General features: G+C 44.4%; 1 protein-coding gene across 1 annotated transcript in view; it reads right to left on the reverse strand.

The window, feature by feature from the left end:
- The window catches only part of FBXW8 (F-box and WD repeat domain containing 8), a 118,182-nt gene that overhangs the window by 84,703 nt on the left and 9,271 nt on the right, over window positions 1–24,208 (reverse strand). The window contains exons 2-3 of the mRNA XM_049619275.1: window positions 17,969–18,073; window positions 245–409 (exon numbers count right to left, since the gene is read on the reverse strand). Of these exons, the coding sequence (XP_049475232.1) occupies window positions 245–409; window positions 17,969–18,073 (270 nt within the window). The remainder of the gene's footprint in view (window positions 1–244; window positions 410–17,968; window positions 18,074–24,208) is intronic.

A 24,208-nucleotide genomic window follows, 5' to 3' on the forward strand; every position in this document is an offset into this window, starting at 1 on the left:
CCTAGAGAACAGGATGCCCCCCAACAGCGCGGTGGCAAAGGGGGGCAGATACCCTAATGGCGAGCAAAACGGGCAACGAACCACCGGCAGCCGACAGGATGCTCACCGCACTCCTCTTTGCTTTTGGCAGTTAGTTGGCCTCAGGCCGTAATCGGAGGGCCTGCGGGGGTTAATCCGGGGCCTGGATTCCCTCGTCCTTGCCGGCTATTCTTCAGTACAGGTAATGAGATTGGCCACCGCCTACCTTCCAGTTGGTTCTTAACACGTGTTCCTTGGCTCGGCACTCTTGGAAGATGAGCTTCCAGCACGAGTAATCAGAGATGCTGCTCTCGGGAAGGTGCCCTTCCTGCCGGCACAGCCGGTACCAAAGCACTTCGTCTTCGGCAATCACCTTCCACGTCTTGCTCACCTAAAACGGCACAAGTGACACAAATGTCGAATTCTGCAATTAGAGAAGCCCCTCGCCATCCAAAAATCAATCAACACCTTTATTATTACCCCGAGTTTATGGCGGTATAAAACGTCTCATTAACAAAACATTCTGAGGTGGAAAAGAAATACAAGCAAACGTTTCCAGTTTTATTTTTCGAATTTCCAAACTGTTGCTCTATCGTTTCATACCACATGTTAGATGCCTTGTTAAATTATTATATAACATGTAAGGAAATTATTATATAACATGTAAGGAAAAAAATACACAAATACATAAACGGCAAAAAATATAAACTGCGACTGTACAGTTTTTCAGACCAGAATGTCTTCACTTTCTTTTTACCAATAGGCACGTGTATTTCTTTCCTTTTCTTTCTTTCTTTTTCTTTTTCTTTTCTTTTCTTTTTTTTTTTTTATATTTCTTCTTATACAAGTGGAGACTGACTGTCTCTGAAATAAAAGGCTGTAAGAAAATCAATATCCATAACTCAACACTTCTGGTCATATGAGAAATTCAAATTTGTATTATGTAGAAAAACTTAGACTTTAAGTGGATAGACTAAAAAAAAATTTTTACACAAAACTCAAGCTGTTCACCAGGACCATAACGTCTGATAGAGAGAAATTAATGTTCTGTCTGGACTGAATTTCAAACCCCAACAGTATCCAGAGGAAATGGCCATTTTTGCTATTAGTATTCTGTCCTCCAAACCTAACTCAGGGGACAAAGCATTTACTTCTTCACAGGATACCGTACAAAGTTGTACAAAAGGTGGACTCTGTTGGCAAGATGAGAGAATGATCCAGCAGATCAACATGATCTTGAGTCTGTGGGGTCAAGTGCTTAACACTTGCCACCCATCTAAAGGTTGAGACTCATTTCTAATAAAGTGAAGGTCACGGCCACTGGTTTACAGTAACCTGTGCTCCTGAACACTCCCTTGGGGCCACTTCACGACGTAGAATACACAGACAGAAGAGAGAACGCGAGACAAAGTAGGCGAGAGTGCACACAGCACGTGTCTCATTAGGATTCCTCGTTTGAAGAAGTACCAATAGGTAGTTCACTTTTAGGATGGCAGAATAAAGACTCCAAAAATCTGCTCCTACATTCAAGCAACAAGAATACTGCCAAAAGTTGTCAAAATCAACTTTTTCAGAACTCTGGAAGTTAACTAAAGACTTTCAACATTCCGAGGAGCATTTATTCAAGAAAAATGTTTTCATCTTGGTAAGGGCAACTACCTCCATGTTGTTTTAACTTGCACTAATCCCATCCTCCTCTTCCGGCACCACAGGTAGCTCCACGGTAACCTTGAAAAACAACAGCCTCGCAACTATGGTGGCTGTGAAAACCAGCAGCCTGGAAGACACCGAAGGGGCCAGATGGCTTCACAGGTGCCCAAAATGCCATCCCCAGGGAATGGTCACCGTTTGACCTGTGAGACAGCCTGCTGGAAAGCTCTCTTCTGGAGGCTTGTCTTTATCTGACCTGACTCAAAGCTTCCTCTGCCTTACCTCCAGGGCATTTGTCCCAAACAGTAAGGGAGAACTGTTTAAGGTTGTGGCTGCCTGAGGTACCATTACCATCCTGGGGCTACAAAGAGTTGACCTAAACCTTAAAAGGGAAACCTGGGGAATGGGATGTCCATAAGGGGCTTTGAAAGGCTCCCACAGATTTCTGGGAGTCAGCGTCATGCACCTGTATAGGACTGTGTGTGCGCCCAGAAAAGGGATCAGAAGGCCCTGACCTGTCACTCTGGCTAAACTTGAAGCTTTGCACAGCATGATGTGAAGGCTAAAACAGAGTTGTGAACTGCTGGCACAATGAAAGCCAACATACAGAAAGCAACTCCGCAAAAGATGGAGATTTATTGCTTCAACATATTTAAGGAAACCTCTGTCCAATCACTAACCACTCAGCTAAATGAGCAGAGATTTCAGTGGTCACACATGACAGAAAATACAAACCAGAGTATTAGTCCAGAAAAGTCACTAAAAAATAGCAGCAATGACAAACAGCAACAACTAACTCTCCAGAAGAGAGTGAATCACATTTTAAAGGAGTTGGCACATTTTAAAAGTCCAGTTTTTAAACACAAAATGTAGACACATGCAAAGAAACAGTAAAGAATGAACCATATATGGAAAGAAAAAGCAGCCTGAGCAAGTCCAGACTTTGGACTTATTAAACTAAGACTTTAAGTCAGCTATTATAAACATGTTCAAAACACTAAAGGAAAGCATGTCTAGAAAAATAAAAGTTATAAGCACAATGTTTCACCAAGTAGAAAATAGTGATAAAGAAACTTAAAAAAAACACAAGTTTTAAAGTCAAAAAGCACAGTAACTGAAATAAAAAATTCAATAGAGGGGCTCAACAGATTTGAGCTAACAGAATAATCAGCAAACTCAAGGTCAATTAAGATTATCCAGTCTAGGGGCATCTGGGTGGCTTAGTTGGTGGGGTGTCCAGCTTCGGCTCAGATCATGATCTTGTGGTTCAGGAGTTCAAGCCCCGCATTGGACTCTCTGTTGTCAGCACAGAGCCTGCTTCGGTTCCTCTGTCCCCCCTCTCTCTCTGCCCCTCGTCAGCTCGTTCTGTCTCTCTCCCTCCCCCTCTCCCCCCCACCCCTTTCGGAATAAATAAACTTAAAAAAAAAAAAAAAAAAGATTATCCAGTCTAAGGAAAAAAAAAAGGACAAAAGAACCCCCCTTCCCAAAATTAACAAAATTAACAGAACCTCAGAGACCTACTGGATACCATCCAAGTGGATCAACAAAGGCATTATGGGAGTCCTATAAGGGAAGGAGAAAGGGGTAGAAGGAACATCTGAAGAAATAATGGCCAGAAACTTTCCAAACAGGATGAAAAACATTGATCCACACACTAAAGCAGCTCACTGAACTCCATGAAGGATAAACTCAAAGAGATTCACACCTAGACACATCATAGTCAAACTGTTGAAAACTGGAAAGCAACAAAAGAAAAAGACACATTGTGTGTTCTTCTCATTAAAAATTAGGGAGGTCAGAAAGCAGTCGGCTGGCATATTCAAAGTGCTAAAGGAAGAGACTGCCAACCAGTAACTGCATCTAGCGAAACTATCCCCCCAAAATAAGAGAGAAATTATTCCAAGATAAATAAAAATAAGATAATTCATCACTAGTAGACTTGTCCTACAAGAAATACCAAGGGAGTCCTTTAGGCTAAAATACAAGGACACCAGACAGGAACTCAACCCACATAAATAAAGAAAGCAAACCAGTAAAGGTCATTACAAGAGTAAATATAAAAGACAGTATAAATATAGTTTTGCTTGCAACGCTTTTCTTTTACCTAATTAAAAAGATAACTGCCTAAAGTATAAAGTTGTGTTGAAAGGCTTTTAACAATAAAGACATAATTTGTATGAAAGAATAGTTCAAAGAAGGGAGAAGGACTGAAGTTATATCGTAGCAGTTTTGCTATACTATTGAAAGTAAGTTGGCATTAATACAAACTAGATTGTTTCAAGACGTCAGTTGTAATCCCTGGACAATCATTAAGAAAAAAAACTTTAAAAAGAGTAGCAAAAGATAAAAGGAATTAAAATAGTATGCTAGAAAAAGGTCTACTTAAACACAAAAGGAGGCAGTAATGAAGAGAAAGGGGAACGAAAATGACATAAGACATACAGAAAACAAATAGCAAAATGGCAGATATAAATGCTTCCTTATCAATAATTATATTAAATGGAAATGGACTAAGCACTCCAAGCAAAAGACAGAGATTGGTGGTATAAATAAACATGACCTAAGGATATGCTGACTACAAGATAACTACATACTTTTTTTTTTTTTTTTTTAAGTAGGCTTCACTCCCAGTGTGGGGCTTGAACTCACAACCCTGAGATCAAGACCTGAGCTGAGATCAAGAGTCGGACACTTAACTGACTGAGCTGCCCAGATGTCCCCATACATTTTTTTTAAGTAAACTCTGCACCCAACGTGGGGCTCAAACTCACAACCCCGAGATCAAGAGTCACATGCTCTACCAACGGAGACAACCAGGTGCCCTGAGACACACATACTTTAGATCCACACACACAAACAGTAAAAGGATAGAAAAAGGTATAACTTGTAAGCAGTACCTGAAAGAGAGCTAGAGTGCATATACCAATACCACTTAAAGTAATTTTTAAGACAAAAATGATTACTAGAGACAAAAGATATTTTTATAATGAGGGTCAATCCATCACAAAAACCTAACAATTGTAAACATATATTCCTAACAACAAAGCCCCCAAACACAAGCAAAAAAATGAAAAAACTGAAGAAATGGATAATCGGACTCCAATACCCACTTTCGATAAAAGACAGAATAAGTAGAGTATCTATCAACAAGAAAATAGAAGAACCCAACACTATAAACCAACTAGACATAAGAGACATCCATGGAACACTCTACTCAACAGCAATTTGAGCATTATTCTCAAGTGCAATGGAACACTCTACAGGATAGACCATATACCAGGCTATAAAACAAATCTCAATAAATTCAAAAGAACCAAAATTATACAAAGTATGTTCTCTGACCACAGTGGAGTGAAAATCAGAAATTGATAAGAGGAGGAAATATGGGAAATTCACAAATGTGTGGAAATTAAACAACACACTAACAAACGTTAACATGCTAAACAACCAATGTGTCAAAGAAGAAACTGCAGAAGAAACTAGAAAATACTCTGCAGTGAGTGAGAATAACAGAACGTTCAAAACTTATGAGGCACAGTGAAGGCAGTGCTTAGAGAAAAATGTATAGCTATAAATTCCCATATTTTAAAAAATCGAAAATCTATAACCCAGCCTTCCAGAGGCTAGGTTAGAGAAAAAGAAAACTAAACCCAAGAAGAAAATAAAAATTACAACAGAAACGGGGCGCCTGGGTGGCTCAGTTCGTTGAGCATCCGACTTCAGCTCCGAGCATGATCTCATGGTTCAGGAGTTTGAGCCCCACATCCGGCTGGCTGCTGTCAGCACAAAACCTGCTTTGGATCCTCTGCTCTGTCCCCTTCTCTCTCTACCCCTCCCGGCTTGTGCTCGCTCTCTCAAAAATAAACATTAAAAAAAATTTACACACACACAAATTACAACAGAAATAAATGAAACAAAAAGAAAATGAAGTAAAAACTGATTACTTGCAAAGATCACCAAAATTTACAAACCTTTAGCTAGACTGACCAAATGGGGGCGTGGGTGTGGAGAAGGCTCAAATTCCTAAACCCAAGGAGAGGGGCCATCACTATCGACAACCACAAAAACGAAAAGCATTATAAAGGGACGCTATGAACAATTTATATGCCAAAACTAGGTGATTATAGGCAAATGCTTAGAAAAAGACACAAAGTACTGAAGTTAACTCGAGAGGATGGAAAATCTGTATAGACTTACAAGAGGTTACATTAGTGATTAAAACAACAACAACAACAACAACTTAGCACAAAGCAAAGTCCAAGCCTAGATGACATCACTGGTAAATTCTAAATGTTTGAAAAGAATTTTTAAAATGGTTAAAACTAAGTTAAAAGAACTTTTAAAAGAATTAACTCTTACCAAATGTTTTAAAAGATTAATGAATTAACCAATCATTCACAAATTCTTCCAAAAACAAAACAAAAGAGGAGGGAACACTTCCCAACACCTTCTACGAGGCTAGGATTTCTCTGATATCCAAACCAGACAAAGACCTCACAAGAAAACTACAAACCAATAATTCCTGATGTGATGAACATACGTAAAAATCTTCAACAAAACCCTAGCAAACTGAATCCAGCTATGTACAACAAGGGTAGTACGTCATAACCCTGTGCGATTTGTCTCAGGAATGCAGAGTCAGTTTTAACACACAAATATCAAGGTGATATCCTGGTACTAGGGTCAAGGACAAAAACCACATGCAGTTCTCAGATTAACAAACACTTTAAAATTAAAGGGAGTTCATTATATTCAAAATAAATCTGTACTATACAAAAGAGTTCCTTCACATAATGATGTCCCTAAAGAGCCCTAAAGTGATAGGGATATAAATATAAATTTGATCAACTTTTTAGGAAGGCGTTCAAGGTCACCTGTATTACCCAAGGAACAGCGAGATATAATAGAAAACCAGTTACACTTGGGGTGAAAAAAACCCCAAACCTCAGATTCTTGTGTCCAGTCTTTCACTAACTAGCTGCGGGACTGTGACAAGGTCACTAGGCTTTTCCGCACCGCTTTCCTCCTCAGTGGTGGGGGGGAATCCGACACCCTAAAATGTCTCTTGCAACACTAAACTATGACCTTGGGGCCTTGGTTTTCTCATCCTCCAAATGTGAGCCACCATATCCCACCACCCACAGAGCTGTTGTGCATCTCAAAGGGTTCAAGTGTTGTGCAAGTGTAATTCTTTACACACAGGTCACACACTACGCAGGTCACCACCGATAACACTACAGGATACAGCTCCTTATTGTAAACTTACGCTGCTCCAATTACTTTAAAGAAGTCATTAGCTTTTTATTTTTACAAATAACTTTTATTAAATCTATAGTGGGGTGCTACTTGCTCCACGGCAGCAGAAAGAGGCTAGAACTTAGAAGTAAAAGTTAGTCTGAGGGGCGCCTGGGTGGCTCAGTCAGTTAATTAAGCGTCTGACTTTGGCTCAGGTCATAATCTCACAGTTCGTGAGTTCGAGCCCCACGTCAGGTTCTGTGCCAACAGCTCAGAGCCTGGGGCCTGCTTCAGATTCTGTGTGTGTGTGTGTGTGTGTGTGTGTGTGTGTGCGCGCGCGCGCGTGCGTGCCCCTCCCCCACTCACGCTGTCTCTGTCTCTCAAAAGACAGACATTAAAAAAATAATTTAAAAAAATAATTTTAAAAAATAAGTAAAAATTAGTCAGAATCCAAGAACTCGGGTTGTTTCAGTGTCAAAATTTCTGATTTTCCATCTCGAGCAGACTATATTAAAAACATTCCTTAGGATACCTTATTCAACGGAAAGGACACTAAAAGTGTCCAAGGGACACTGACCCACAGAACATTCTTGTGATGGCACACTGAAATTCTGGCTTCCTTGATTACATTTTTGCTGTGCACGCGGGCATGTAAGCTCTAGGTGTGACAAACAATCATGTCACCTAGGTCACCTTCCCTTTAGGCACAGGCACTCTGCGTGGAAGGCACAGCGTCAGAAATTAGACCAGGTGGCACAAAGTAGTACGAGGCTCCAATCGCTTTTCTGAACCAAAGTGCCGCACCATGATGCAGCAGGGGTCACACTGGCTCCAGCGTTCGATTGTTTAGAAACTGAAGAAGAGAGGTCCCGGAGACCAACCGGGGCAACTCCCCACCCCAGGAAGGGCTCCTCCTGGCAGCCCTGCTTGGGGAGAGGCTTCTGCAGAGAGCTGACCCTCACATCGGGCTGATCGACCGCAAAGCAGTCTGGCTATTAGGAAGTACTTCCTCCCTTTCCTTAGTAAAGGGATTCCACCCATGGCCCTAATTTTGCCTTTCTGAAGAAATCTCTCTTCCTTCTTCCACCTGATAGTTCTTCAAAAGGCTGAAGATACCATCATGATTCCCCTTAGTCATCTCGTAGGTCTAACTATCGTCCATTTCTTCAACTAACTGCCCTAGGACTAGACTGGTTCGTGTACCCATGATCTCTGAACGTACCCTAGTATTTAGGCATATACAGTAACGCCCTTCACATGTGGTACTCAGGATGGAACACTATCCCAAATGTGGGCTGTCAAGTGCCACAAACAGGAGGATTTTATCAGATGCTAATTTGCTGCTTCACTTGTAAATACACCATCGTGGCTACTAAACTCACAGTGCACCAAACCTTCTGGAGTCTGTTTAGTTAATTAAACATTTAAGGCAAACAACAACAAAAATGCTACAAACACCTGTGGACTCACCATCCCACTTAAGATACTGATAAGTTTAAGGTCCCACGGGGCACCTGGGCGGCTCAGTCAGTTGAGCGTCCGACTGCGGCTCAGGTCATGATCTCACAGCTCGCGAGTTCGAGCCCCGGGTTGGGCTCTGTGCTGATAGCTCAGAGCCTGGAGCCTGCTTCGGCTTCTGTGTCTCCCTCTCTCTCTGCCCCTAGCCCACTCGCATTCTGTCTCTGTCTCTCTCAAAAATAAATAAACATTAAAAATATTTTTTTAAATAAATAAAATAAAAATAAATAAATAAAAACAATAAAGTCCTGTACGTTTCTGATGCACATACTCTCCCCTGCCTCAAGGGTAATCTGAATTTGGTGTTCATCATTCTTCAGAGATTTTTTGTTTTTTTTAAACACAAACGGCAATTAAAGTCCCTACCTCTTACTTTCACTGTATGTTTTTTTTAATATAATTTTAAAGCCCATTTTAAACCCCAGCTCACTGTACCCACCCCCTTCCCAGCATTTTAGCGCATCCCTGAATCCCAATTCTGTCATCTGTTGTGTTAGCTACTTCTCCCATACACAACTCTTCTGCAAAATATGGTCTGCGGGCCTTTGCGTCTTATTTACAAAAAAAAAAGTTAACCAGGATGGGGCTGACGACAGAGTCCGTGGCAAACCACTATAGCCCTCCCCCCCACCAAGGCTGACATGGGTCCATTAAGAAGCCCACCCCAGGCCTGGCCACAGCATCAGTTACAAATCCACTTACCCACACTGCCAGCCCACACTTCCCCACCTTAGCCAGGAGGGCATCAGGGAAACCAACCCTCACCTGATCACAAGTGGTCAGGCCATAAAGAATGGGAGAGCGACTCTGTAACACCGAAGCTCCAGTTCTGACGAGACAGAACCGCACGGTTTTATTTTGGGCGTGTTTGGTCCACAGCTGAGCCTGCCCCTGCCACGAGCGGTGTCTGTCCATCTGTCTGTGCCAGAGCTGAGTCTGAGCACCGGGCAATCACGAAGAGCAGAGAGGGACGGACCAGCGTGAGCTGTGAGGGAGCCAAGCCACAACTCAAATGGTTCCAGAGCAGAATCACCTCCCTACCAGACCTCTGGGATTCGGGGTTAAATAAAGTAGAAGATCAGGGCTAACAGCCAGCAGCCCTAATGGGTCCTCAAAGGCAGCAAGTGCTAACTAAATACAGGGCAGCTGCCCTCTGATCTGGGGATACGTGAGCCTTTTCGGTCAAAATTATAAAATGTAAAATGTTGTAAAAACTATGAAATGTAACTGGACAAAAGACTCGGAGTAGCCGAGACAGAATATAAACGGTAGGCATTATTGCACAGACTGGCACTTTCCAAAGCAGGTTCAGTAAAACAACAGCTCCTCAGGGGGGGTTAATAATGTTACTTTTAAAAAGGATTCCATGGTCGGGGTGCCTGGGTGGCTCAATCGGTTGAGCGTCCGACTTCAACCCAGGTCATGATTCTCGCTCTGTGGGTTCGAGCCCCACGCCGGGCTCTGTGCTGACAGCTCGGAGCCTGGAGCTACTTCGGGTTCTGTCTCCCTCTCTCTCTGCCCCTTCCCCACTCATTCTCTCTCTGTCTCTCTCTCTCAAAAATAAACATTAAAAAAATTTTTTTAAAGGATTCCATGGTCAGAGGAGTTTGGGGAACACTGGTTTAAACAAAACTAAGCAGGGCTATTCGCTGAAGAACTTCTGAGAGCTTTTAACCAACCGACACGTGCTGGAGCTCTCTCAGAAGGATGGGATACGCTGCGTTCCTCAAACTTACTTGGCTCCTGAACGCTTCCTGCAAGAACAGCCTGAGAGCTTTAGTGCTCTGCAGAAGACACTGGAGAGAACACCAATATGGGTTACTGGTGACCTGATTAAGGTCTGTGCTGGCCACAAGGAGCAGCAATTCTCCACCTGCCAGCTCAAGCTGCCAAACAGACCCCCTTTGCAGAACACTTCTCCCCTGTGGTGGGGAAGCTACAGGGAAAGGTTTTGGTCTCTGCCTTTACAGTCAGGTTGGATCCCAAGCCTGGACCAAGTGTGGGATGATATTTTTAACTCTCTAGTGCAAAAATTAGCTACAGGACATTTGTTCTTTGTTGTTATTTTATTTTATTTTTTTAAATTTTTTTAACGTTTATTTATTTTTGAGACAGAGAGAGACAGAGCATGAACGGGGGAGGGGCAGAGAGAGAGGGAGACACAGAATCGGAAGCAGGCTCCAGGCTCTGAGCCACCAGCCCAGAGCCCGACGCGGGGCTCGAACCCACGGACCGCGAGATCATGACCTGAGCCGAAGTCGGACGCTTCACCGACTGAGCCACCCAGGCGCCCCTGTTGTTATTTTAACTAGATGGAGCCACTGAATCAGCGGCAGCGTTTGAAGAAAACCCAAATCCGATGCTCAGTGATTACAAACTAGAAGATACCAGTTAAAATAAACATTCTGGAATAGTTTTCATGAGATCTACTAAACCATACAGTTCTCAGCCACATTAAAATGGAGGAACTTTTTTCTCAGTGAGACCTTCAAGAAGTCCCCCATACATGAGACCTTAAAAGCACCGGAAGCAGAAAACAGGTTTTTCTCTCCCCTTCAAAGAAAATGCCAAGTCACTTTAAACAACATGACCTGAAATTTGTATAACAGGGTTTGGGGATGAAAAAGGGAGAACAAAAAGTCGATGTTTCGGTACATCACTCCCACTGCTAGCCCCTAGATCACAGGGCTTATTCTGTGGAAAGTAATATTCAGGATAAAGTTTAAATCCCGGATAACCAACAATAATCTCTTTGAGGGATTTACAAAAACTAGAGGCAAGAGTTCCTTCCAAAAAGGGATCAGGACTATACCTACAGTTAGGTATTAAACACAGAAACGTGCCAACAATTTCTTTGGCAAACTGTAAAGGGAGGGTGCTTTTTCTCTCTTCTTTTAAAGGAGCACAAAAATGACAGGTTTTAAGAATTTCTTTTAATCCTGAAAGGAAAAACAAAACAAAGTAATAAGACCTAAACTTTCACAATTTTAAAGATTCTCACCAAAAAGAAAGCTAATAGTTTAAATTTCTTACATTAAATTAAATCTTGCAAGTTTATAAGCCTGAATTTTCCAAAGGCCTAATGGTCTTCAATACGCTAGGACTGGAATGGCTCTGCCCAGTAAAAGCCCCACTGAGTGAGCCTCAGCTGTGAGAATTTGCTAATAAAAGTGTCTCCAGCATTTTGCTTTATAGCACCACTGTGAATTACAGCATCAAAAAAAAAAAAAAAAAAAAAAAAAAAAAAGGAAAGAAATAAAGAAAGAAAGCCCTTGGCTCAAAAACTAGCTTTATTAACTCTGCCTGGATTAGGGTTACCAGTGAGGCCCATGACAAGGGGAAAAGCATCATTGTTCTAGTTACATGTTCACGAATCAAGTCTGTTTGGGGAAGATACACCTTGCACAGACAGTTCTACATACACTCATTATCTCAATTTCCTTATCTCCTTTTTCCCCATTCACTCTCAAACCTGCTCACCCTAGCCCCAGACTCACCCCGTGTGCACCATGCCACGGACTCTGGTCAAGGTTGCCCGTGACCTCCAAGGTGCTAAATCCAATGGCTACTTCTCAGTCCTCCTCTCGCTTGACTGACAGTTGCACTTAACCCTCTGATCGCCGTCTCCTCCTCGAAAAGGTCATCCCTTGGTTCCAGGGGACCGTGCGCTCTGGGTTTCTCCCCACATCACAGGGACCGCCTTCTCCAATGCCTCATCTTGGCCTCTCACCACTGTGGTGTGACAGGGCTCAATCCCTGAGTCCCCCACCCCCTTCGCTCACTTCCCTGATGACCTCGTCCAGTTTCCTGGACTTAAATGCCAATGATGCGCTCACGGCTCCCCAGTTCCTATCCCCCTCCAGCCTCACATCTCACTACTGATCTTCCCCCAAAACTTGGTCATCTCACGGTCTCCCCCTGGTCAGTAACCACAATCTCGTCCGTGCGGTTGTTGAGGCCAAATAAACAGAGTCCCGGCCAACTCCTCTTTCTCTCCCCCTTCCATTGCCATTGGCAGTCCCGACTTCGCCCACATCTACCGGCACCACGCGCTCCAAGCCACCATCTTCTCTCGTCTGGGTTATTTGAGTAGCTCACTCACGGGTCTCCCTGCTGCATCCTTGTCCCCCTTCAGGTCCGGTCTCCACACAGCAACCGACATGATCCCGCTCAGAAGGGAAGTCAGACCTTGTAAGTACTCTGCTCAAAGCACTCAAATGGCTTCCCGCCTCATTCTGAATAAACGTTCAAGTTATTTTGACAGATTTAAGTGCCTTTCACATTTTGACTATTTCTTCTTCTCTTATTCCCATCTGCTCATTACACCTTCACCCCTATTAGTTTCCTGTTGGTGCTCTAACAAATTACCACAAACCTAGTATCTAAAAGCAATACAAATTTATTCTGTTTGGTTCTGGAGGCCAGAAGTCTAAAATCAAAGTGTAGGAGGCAGGGCTCCATTTCTTCTGGAGGCCTTGGGGGAAATATCTGTTTCCTTCTTTCCACCTTCTATTCCTCAGCTTTGTAGTCTGTTCCTCCATTTTCAGAGCCAACAACGCACCATTTTCTCTTCTCTCTGACCTCCAGCCTCCCTCCTGGAGGGAGCCCACCTGGATCATCCGAGATACCCATCCCATCCCAAGGTCCTTAACCTCCTCACATCTGCAAAGGCCCGTTACCAGACGAGGTAACATATGCATAGGTTCTGAGGATTAGGAAGTGGACATCTCGGGGAAGGGGCATTATTCTGTCTACCACCTCCCCCCGGCTCTGACCTTCCTGCTGTTCCTCTACCCTAACAGGTGCACGCCACCTCAAGGCCTCTGCACCTGCTACGGGCCTCCGCCAGAGACCTGCACAGCTTCTTTCTTCCCTCGTTCAGGTCTTTGCCCAAAGGTCACCTTCTCTGTGAAGTCTTCCCTGGCCGCTTACAAGGGCAGCCCCCACATCACCTCTGTGGGCACAGGTTTCTCCATAGCACACATCACCCTCTGGAACACACGTTACTTAACTGGGCGCTTACTAAAGGGGTAAATAACTGAAAGAGACAGAGAAACAAGTCCAACTTTTAAAAATTCAACACTTAGAAAAAAAACTGCATTGCTTTTATTTTCAATGGCCAGCTTCTGGCATGTACTGTCCTCAAGAGGCTCTGACTTTCTTATAAATACCAGTACTCGCTTTCTGGGGTTTTTTCCCCCCTTCTTTTCAACTTTTTAATTAGGGACAATTTCAAACACACACAAAATAAAGTGAGCAGTAGAAAGAGCCTCAGGACTCAGTCCCCAGGACTCAGTTCAAGTAGTTATCAAGACCCTGCCCTTCTTCTTGCAGCCGGCTCCCCATCTTCTCCCAGAGTTGCTGTTTTTCAGTCACCCCCATTAAAGGAGGCAGCCACGGTAACTCTGCGAATTAAAAGGAAACCCCTGAGGGGGCCTGGGCCCGGGTCATGTGTCCCTGGGAGATGGAGTCAAGTGGCAAAGGCCACTATTAAGGACGAAAGGAACCCTGCCAGCAGTTACAGGTTTTCAGAATCATTTCTGCTAAGAAAAATCAATCTAGCAGCCCTTGGCTGTGGATTCCCAGCTTGAAAGACTCCATGAAGATCTTTAGCCATAAAACCTCAGATTTTAGTTGCTTCTGTTTGGATATCTGGGAAGATCATGAGATCACATTTTCCTTAAAGCCTGAAATATCAGGGGTGCCTGGCCGGCTCAGTCAGTAGAGTGTGCTACTCCTGATTTCAAGGTTGTGAGTTCAAGCCCCATCTCGAGTGTAGAACCTACTTAACAACTTCAAACATCATGATCTATCTAGTGTGGTGGGCTTTGGTTCCCAATTTATCTATTCTGGTATCACCTGCTTCTTGCTCACCAATTTTAGCATACATCTTAAGCTGTTAACCTCCGTCTCTTCCCTTGTTCCTTTATTGCTCTCTTCATGCACGTTTTTCTACTTCTCACTTGAAGAACGTGACATTGTTACCTATACAGCTAGATTTCTAAAATTTTACTTTAGCAAATATACATAAATAAAATGTGATACAAATGAAAATTTAAAAAAAGACCAAATTATAGAGATGAAAACAGATCAGGGTTGCCAGGGGTTAGGGATGGGGAGTGGCAGAGGTGGCCAGGCCAGAAAAGGTAGCACAAAAGATCCTTGTGATGAATGTTGTACACCTTTACTGTGTGGTCACACAAATCCACCACACCTGTGATAAAACTGCACAGAACTAAATTCACTCACAAGTGTACGTAAAACTGTGGAAATCTGAGTAAGCTCCGTGGACCGTACTGAGGTCAGTTTCCTGGCTTTGACAGGACTAGGTCGTTCCGCAAGATATTGCCAACGAAGGAAACTGGGGGAAGAGAACACAAGACCTCTCCGTACTATCTTTTGCAACTACCCATGAATTTATGATTATTTTTAAAGTTTTAAAAATGAAAGTCAGTAAATCTTAAAACTGTTACTCCTCAGAATTATTCATATTGTAATATAATAGCAGACTTACTCTTCCCATAAAAAAAAAAAACTTTCTGTAACTTTGAACTCAGTCTTGTAATTGTTATCCATTTAAAAATATTATCTTTTAAAGTGCCAGGGATCTTGTGGGCGTGCACACACACCCACATACAAAACCATAAAATTATAAGTAGCAAAATGATAAAGCCGTTCAATGAATCGCCCAGTGCGTAACTTTGTTTACTACAAGTCACACTGTTCTCAAGACATTCTGGCATGGAACACTCCCACAACGACACTAAATCCCTCGGGGGACAACTATGGATAGCAAGGAGCTAGAAAGGTCAGCATCAGAGGTATACAAGGATCACAAACTAATGTAGCAGGACTTTCTTTCTGGAAGCACAAAGCCTACAAAGCAGAAAAAGAGGGGATGCGGAAAAGAGCCAAAGTCAAAGCAAAATCACTTCTCCTGCACAGTTCGTGGCATAATTAAATCTCAACAAGTCCTTCCCGATCTGGGTTCCTTACTGTTAGTCAGTTACCAATTTGGCATACAGATCTAAGCAAACAGGTTTTCTCCAAGGGCACACATATAGTTCATGGTGCCAATTCCACTAGAACTGGCCCAATTTCACTAAAATCCCAAGGTGGCTCGATTAAAAGAGAAAAGAGACAGACAGGGACAGACAGAGCAAGCCCCCTCTAAAATCAAATCATAAAGCAGCAGGACATTCCACTCAACAGAAGGACTTTTTCCCAGTTTCAAAAATAAAAACACCCCAAGAAACAAATGAAAATGCTACTCATCTTTATTACTTTGCAGTTGTATTTTAATGCTCGAAAAAACAAAGCCAATTCTAAAAATCACTGGCCGCCCATGGTCACTTTCATGAAAAGGCGCTATTAAAAAAAAAAAAAAAATTCTTCGGTTCATAGACCAGAGCCACCGGAAGGGTTCTGCTTAAGAATCTTTTCTATTCATATACGTGTGCTCTAAAAATTAGATTGAAAGGAAAAACAAAAAACAAATCCAACTGGCCAAAGAGAGAAGAATTCTGGTGGACAATTGGACCGCTGTGTTGCAAATGAAACCGTTCACACCTGCACAATAATCTCACCAGCATAACGAATCTCTCCTGAAACGCAGCCCCCTTGTACCAAAAGGGGGATCTCTTCTTCCACCAGATCCTATCTTTCACCGATAAACTCTTTGGATGAGAAAACCAGCAGCAGACGTGAAAGCCACATGGCCCTCTACAAAGCGGGGGAGCAAAAAGCAACGTTAAAAGAAATGATTCCTTGAACAGCAGCTCCCTATCAAGAGTGAAGATTTTATCATCTAATGCGGACTTTGTGGAAAACAGCTAGCTAGCTATTAGACCCTGTTCCAAGACTTCGGCTAACAGCATCAGGCTGAAATCCAGGAGTTGGACTCATTTAGCTACACCCTTGTTTTCAACTCTTGGGAACAGAGCCAAAGTGTAAAGTTAGAATAGAACAAATCCAATTTCCAAGGGAAAGAAGAAGACAATATAGGTACTCTTGCTTAATGCGATTGATAGGCTCCGAGCATGGTTTACGTTTCAGTCCGTTTTTATTTAGTGAATTTTAGCCCTGGAATAATTCCTTCCATCATTCCTAAAGATTTCAGACTCTGCATCAAAAAAAAAAAAAAAAATAGTCGCGAACACCCCCACGTAATAGTGTAGCAGTCAAGAACACTGTAAACTTTTTCAAATTCGTATCTAGGTAGAAAATTTTGATTAGGCAAACTGCTTCATAAAAAAATAGCATAAGCCAGAAACTTTTAAAACTGCCTTGTATTTTCTGTGACTTCACGGAAGTGCCAGAGTAGCAACCTCCAGAGTCTAAATCCGGTCACTACAGTTTACACTCTCAGGCTGCCGTAATGTTTTTAACTCCACGTTCTTGGCGCTTTAGGGTTTTGTTTGTTTGTTTTTTTACATTTTTTAAAGTTTATTTATTTCAGTAATCTCTACACCTCATGTGGGGCTTGAACTCACAACCCCGAGATCAAGAGTTGCATTCTCTTCCAACTGAGCCAGCCAGGCATCCCTGGAGTTTTAGTACCACTCCATTTTACCTAGCTCTTTCTTTTAAAGGTGTAGACACGTGTGTAAAATGCAGTCTAGAATCCAGGGGTAGGAAATGGTAGCCATTAGACAAATTAATTCTTTAGGAGTTATGGACAACAGATACTCTTTCTCCCGGGAAATACAGTTATCCGTGAAAGCCAAATGGTCAGCAATCATATATTTGTCTTTGGAGAAATTATACTCTTTGCCAAAAAGAGGTGAACAAGAGACCCAATTTAATGGCATAAACCTTTGCCTCTCCAAGTGTGGCCAAAGCCACGCTGACATTACCTGGTTCGGAACGCAGAATATGAGTCCCACTCCGGACCTCCTGAGTTGGAATGTGCATCTTATCAAGATCCCCTGGGATTCACATACACAGTGAAGTGTGGCCCGGACGGTATCTGCCACCGTGCCACCCCATGGGCGTATGGCCCAGAAGGCAGGAGATGGGGACACCGATTTGCAATTCCCTCAGCGGGTGTCAGTTCTCAGGTGCCTCGCACCTCACTGAGTGGGATTCTAGTGTTTAAAGGGCAATTTGGACTCTACGCCTAAAACGCGACTTCGCGGTTTTGTCCCCAGGCTGACCCTCAGCTCCCAACCTAACGACTGGCTTGATTTGACCAAGGGCCGGCGGCATCTCTGCATCAAACACAGCGAGGACACGAACAGCTCAGGCTAGCTCGAGAAGCAGAGCACAAAGTCGTCGGTCACGAGCACACTGCCACAGGCCAACCCTGCGGAGACTGCGGGGGAACAGAGCTCTTGAGCACACAGTCACAAAGAGATAAACACCAACTGGAGATGTGGAGCAGAAGCCTTAGGTTCAGGGTTGCTTTCCTTCAAGCAGAGTGGCTACTTGATTCCTTCCTTCTTTCAAGTCTGCAGTTCTGGGAAGTCACGTTCTGTTACCCAGGAGCTTCCTATACTTTTGTCTCGCGTGGAAGTCAACCTTGAACACCAGTTTAGTGGCTGCTTACCTGTGCGCACCTTCCCAGGTCTTTCCTGTCCAGATACTGAAATATGTTGATTGCCAGTTCGTAAGGCAGCTGGATGTCAAAGAAGGGCACGTCATCCATTTCATTCTGAGGAGAAGAAAAGGGAAAGAAGCTTACAATTCGGAGGAATGAAAATGCCCCTTTCGATGACAAGAGATATCGTGAGGTGGGAACGAGAGAGGTGCTGTCGTCCCGGGGGGAGCCCCGCAGTCTCACGACTCCACGGGGCAGTCACAGAACGGACTCACAACCGGATGGCCACGAGCCCACCCTCCTCACTCTTCACTTGTAAAATCCGCAAGGCCACTTCCCATAAGGCTTCACAAAGGAGAAGCAAGGGCGCCAGCTGACAACCTGGGGTGGGAGAGGTGGACGCCTCGGGCATCCGCGCACAGGCTGCGGGAAGCTCTTGGCCTCTAAGGGAAGCTGAGCGGTATGCAGCCAAGAAGGTGAGCTTTGGAATCGGAGGGGCCACCGGTCCCCCCAGGACAACTCTTACTTCACCCCCGCCCCCCGGAGGGCAGCGAGCACCCGCAGCCAGAGAAGCGCTGACCGAGGTAGGTCACTAAGGGGCCCCCGTCAGGGGAGCAGGGCTATGAACGGGGGCGAGAAGTACACAAACGAAATGCTGCTCCTGAAGGAGGTGAGCACCGCCTCCCTTCCGCCGCTGGAGAAGCACAGGGTTTCCTAATGCACTCAGGGGCCCCCCGCCGGTGAACCTGAGGGAGCCAGTGCAAACAATGCAGATCTTCGGTGTCATTTATTAATGTGGAGAAATGAGAGCTCGCCTGCCTTTGGATAAGCAATTAGGGATGAGGTAACAGGCTTTATTTGAGAGATAAGGCTGTCATGACGATCCTGGTAGCACAAAGGAACGGGAGGGTGAAACGCAAAGAGAGCCAAGAGTGCATGTGTTCCTCTCTGCCTGTTCCCAAATCCACCTGCTGAAGTTCACTTTTGTATGTATTTCTGCAAAGCTAGGGAAAGCAGGCTGTTGGTCTCAATGGAACTTAATAAAATTCATTTTTAATAAGCTCTGGCTGACATCAGTGACTCGTAGGTTGCCAGCGAATTCGTAATTCACCGAACACGACGGTCCTCTACCGCAAGCTACAGTCTGAAAGCTGAAAGCCATCTCGGCATTTTTAAGGGAACGTGAGCACTGATTTAGACCCGACCAAGATCCAGGGTAAAGATTTTTCTGGATCATGTTTCCATTCATCTAGGAGTCTCAGAGCTAAAAGATAACGCGAAGGCCTAAGAAGGAAATGGGTTGACTTTGCAACAACAGTGCAAGGCTGAGTACGAGGCCAAAAAGGAGCTCTGGAGGGAACAGAGCAAGAGCTGACAGTTCTCTGGGGGCAAAGACAGGGCAGAATGTGAAACCGGCAGAGAGATATTGGCCATACAGGGGGAGACGGAAAAACAAAACGGGAAAAAATCTGCAAGTGTAATCAGCAGGCGAAGGGGTCCCGCCTAAAAACATAACGGAAAGTCATTAGTCTGCTGTCAGGCTAGGTCCCCTCTTACAGCTAGTCGGCTTCATTCGTGAGGAGAAGAGGCAGCTCTCTCTCACTTGCCCCAGATACAACCGGAGACTCCTTCACACAACCCGGTGGGGGGGTGGGGGGAGGGGGTCACCCACTGCCAGCTGAGCAAAGCCACACACGAGCCAGCCTGTCATTTGTGACCCTGGAGTTCCCTCTGCTTTCTCTTGGATTACTGGACCATGATAAGGTGAAGGAGCCTACTTTACCTCCTTGGTAGAGAAACAAGGGAAAAATGCTTATCCTTCCTTAACCTCATACGAGAAGGAGGAAGGCCAACACAAGCCTGCACTCGTGCAAAGTGAACTCCTGTTGAGCTTTTCACAGTTAGAGACGCCAGGCATCACTTTCTTCCATCGGTCCCCCCTTCGGGACTATCAACTGCTTTCTGGATGTGACACTACTGTAATGAAGCAGGACAAATCGCCTTTGTTTTTAGTTATCCTAGGACAGAAAATCACACTTCTGGTGGCAGGAGGCTTCCTTCCCCCTCTTCTGCTCATCGAGATGGCCAATCCTCTATTCTCCCGGAGAACGGCGCCTCTGCCCTGCCGCCTTCCTCCTTGATCCCAACCACGGTGACCTCTGGGATGGAGGTTCAGGACCAAGAGTCAAACTGATAACCTTGGTTCTGCCAGCTGAGTAACCACGTGACCACGCTAAATACATCCGAGCCTCGGCTTCGTCTCTAAAGGAGAATGCACCTACTTGGGAGAGTTACAAGAATAAAGCGAAACGGTACACAGGAAGGGTGTGGGCGGGCCAAGTACCAGAGCAAAGCATACAATACCTGATTAATACTGCCATCTTCCTTCCTGGAGTGGCACCCCAGCTCTCTTCTTCCCCTTCAACAAGTATTGGCTGATTAGGTCCACATTCCACGGGGCTCCTCTACGTGCTGTTTGCACAGAAAAGCGGTCTCCCCCTGTCCTACCAGAAGCAAAGGACAGTTGGCGACAGTGGAGAGGGGAAGGCACGCAGACATGAAGTATTCAGGAGTCTGAACGATGGGAGTGTCCATACGACAGGTCTTTTTCCAGAGAAACTTTCCAAGAGAATCACCAATTTTAAAAGGTTATACCACGGTAATAGCCAAAGAAGGATCTGCTTTAGTGCACAGTGGAAGACAACAGTGTAGCCACCAGCGAGAGCAGATGACCAGTCAGGGGTGTAATGTCCCTCACGCCAACAAATTAGCTGAGATGCCATGCTGGGCTCACTGTTAATGTACCTGTGACGATGCGTCTTGAGAACTGAACTTCACAGCAATGAATTATAATTATGTAAACACAAACATTACAAAGCCATACTTCTTAAAAATCACTGTGCCCCGAGAATTACAACGTCTAAACTCCAAAATGACTGTCAACCCCCAACAGATCAGATTCCAGACTCATGTGAACAACCCTCCCTGTTGCTACCACTGGTTGGGGAATGGCAGGGAAGGAAAGAAACCGATGTGCTAAAGGAAGGTCCACCTCTCAAGACGTACAGAGACCCGCAAGGTCAGGAGATCGAAGGCTGAAGTTTCAGGCTGCACACTTGGAATCTTTTTGGCAAGACATTTTTATCACCAGTCCGTGTAGTGGATGCTGCAGGGGTCTCTCAGACTCTACCTGTGGGTCCCTAACACCCATTCCCCCAGATGGGCACAGTGCTTCCTGCTCATGGCTCACTGGCTCAGCCTGACAGCAGAGTCCCTTCCTAGGCACCGCCCTTGGTCAAACAAGCTGCCTTGTCCAAGGCTACATCCCCTCCTGGAGCCCACATCCAGTGACCAGTCAATACCTAGGGACAAAGGCTTGGCCCCCTTGCCTCAGTTCGGGACTTCTGGGAAAGGCCAACCTGCTCAACTGCCTGCCCGCAGATCTCCAACCCAGAATCTGTTTCCCGAAAAATCCAACCTGTCTTCCCAAAGGAGCAGATGTGATCCAGGACAGTCCTGTACTGAGCACATTCCCAAAGGCTCTGCTGCACAACTGTGGAGACAGGAGCCTAGCTAACCCACTTCCCTTTCCTCCACTCGAGGAAGTGGAATGAAGTTATAGGGACATTATGACACCCAAAAGACAAAACAATCCAGAGTAGATTCAAGGTTAAATAAGTCACTCATAACTGTCGCTTTGTTATTAGTAACCCATCACTTGGGAAACACCTTACCAAAGATTGAGAGTTAGAAGCATGTTTGACCCTGTGGTTGAAAACGCAATTCTCTTATAGGGATCCAGGATTTGACAAGGATGTGGAGCCACATCCTGGACAGAGGTACTAGCCCACTAACTACACACAACCTATCAGGACTTAAGCACTCCCATCTGGCACTTCCCACAGTTTAGAAACAGAAGTAAAAAAAACACCATTTGCTACCAGTATGCAGAGAAATACCTTATAATATAAAGGATGCTAGGAGATTTCCACCTAGGCCTTCGTGAAACACACAGCCATCTGAAAAGTTATAGGCCACATGAACCAATTTTGTATCTATATGAACTTTCAAACATGGAAAGGGACAAGTTGACATTTCAGAAACAGAGATATCCCAAGAATGAAGAAATATTAACGTGGAAAACTGGTCACATTACAAAAAGGGCCACAGGACTACAATGTTTAGAGAGAATCGCTTCCCATTAATTTTATAGCCCAAGCAACGTGACAATGGCCAATAATGCTACAGAAAACTAATATATCGATGTATTAACATGGTTTTGAATTTGAGGAAAAACATCATGTGGATAAAACACAACTGGGCTTTTAACTCTTTATGGCTCAAATATTGATTCTTTACCACTATGGTGACTCTTGTCCTGTATTACATATCAAGACCATCTGTGGAGTTAAAAAAAAAAAAAAATGCCCCAAATTGCCTATTACTCCAAATTTCCAGGGGTGAGGCTCGAGTAGCTCTTCCTCAGGGATCCTCATGCACACTAGAAGTTGAGAACCACAGCCCTAAATAATCATAGGTGGATTAAAAACAATCCTTTCCCACTCAAGCAAAAAAAAAAAAAAAAAAAAAGAAAAGAAAAGAAAACCCACACAAACCCCACAAAGGGCTCATGTTACTTTGTTAATTCAAAGTCAGTGAACAGTAGATTTTCCCAAAGTCTACTGGACTTCCTCCAAAAATGCTAAAAGAAATTGCAAACAGATCCATCCCCGGGGAGGCTGATTTGTACTCCTATGTGCTAATGTAAGACTAATTCTGTAAATGGATTGGTTTTGTGCCTTACTGTTAGAAATTTAATCTGTCTTCTCTGGTTTAGAAGAAGAAGGGGTAATTATTAAGAGCCAAAATCAGTGAGAAGTGAAGAAACGGACTCCACGTTTGTCCCCAGTGGACATCTCCAGGGCAAACAGAACACTTCCAGATCTCTCTAGGTGGTGTCCAAAGGAACAGAGAAGAACACCTCAGACACACAACAGACATAGTAGTATTTCTGCTCCATCTGTGGCTGACAGGACACTTTTCTAAAGGAATTTCTCTCCATTCTCTGCCTCTTGCAAACGTGGAGTACGGCAGGACCACACAATCCCAACCAGAACAGAGGAGTGCTGGGTTCACCCGGGTCTTCTTCCAAAAGAAGAAACAGGGTCTGAAACACCGTCCAGATAAATAGGCATTTGTTCACAATCCCACAGTGGTCTTGAAATACATATTCTTATTCGTACCAAAAAAAAAAAAAAAAGCCCAAAGTACACCAAATAAATGTTAGCAGCAGTAGTCGCCTTTGAGCAACGGCATTACAGGATTTGTTTTCTTCTTCTTCTCAAATCCCCAAGTATTTTTACAATAAGTTTGTGGTATTTTCACAGACACAGCAAAGCAACACACTTTGGAAACAAGGTGCTCGCTGTTCAAAACACTATCTGGAATCAGGGCCATCCCAGGTGCTGGTGGCAAATGTGTTAAGAAAGGATGTCTACACTCATACGGCTCAAATCTTTGAGAGAGAGAAGTCATCGTCCCATGGAACAGCATCAAAACAGGCGACTACGAAAGGCAACATAAACGGTCCCCGAAGGTATTCCAAAGTTCATTAGGAAGTCAGCTATTTAGAACTTGAGAAGCATTTCTCCAAAGAAGCCGGGCAAGGAGTGGTTAAGCTCCAGAACAGTCCACAAAAAGCCAAGTTATCTCTTCACATTTAACCTAATCCCCGTACCTCTCGAGGAGAAAGGGCAAAAAATGTTTAGGTTTCTGTCGACTGTATGCGTGGAGACAGAAACGTAACACTGCACGGTCTAAGCGGCACGCTGCCTTGCACACAGCAGACACACGACTAAGGTCCGAGGGACTTTTTTTTTTTTAAACAGGCTTTCCAACTTCAAGGACAATTCTCATTCACCACCTACTGGTAGGATTCGGCTGGGCACTCTGGCAAGGGACGGAGGCAGAAAATGCCAATCTAAAGGACCGGGAGCGAGCGCTTGGCGTGGCAGCAAAAGAAGCCGGTGGGAGGCAAGAGAGGCAGGAGCTCTGCCTTCAAAGTCGCAGTTTAAACTGGGATCTGGGGCGCGTGGGTGGCTCAGTCGGTTAAGCATCCGACTCTAGATCTCGGCTCAGGTCATGATCTCAACAGTTTGTGAATTCGAGCATCGCATCGGGCCCTGCATGCTGGGCATGGAGCCTGTTTGGGATTCTCGCTCTCTCACCCTCTCTGCACCTCCCCTGCTC

The sequence above is a fragment of the Panthera uncia genome (assembly GCF_023721935.1).
Source record: "Panthera uncia isolate 11264 chromosome D3 unlocalized genomic scaffold, Puncia_PCG_1.0 HiC_scaffold_8, whole genome shotgun sequence".
Taxonomy (NCBI): Eukaryota; Metazoa; Chordata; class Mammalia; order Carnivora; family Felidae; genus Panthera; species Panthera uncia.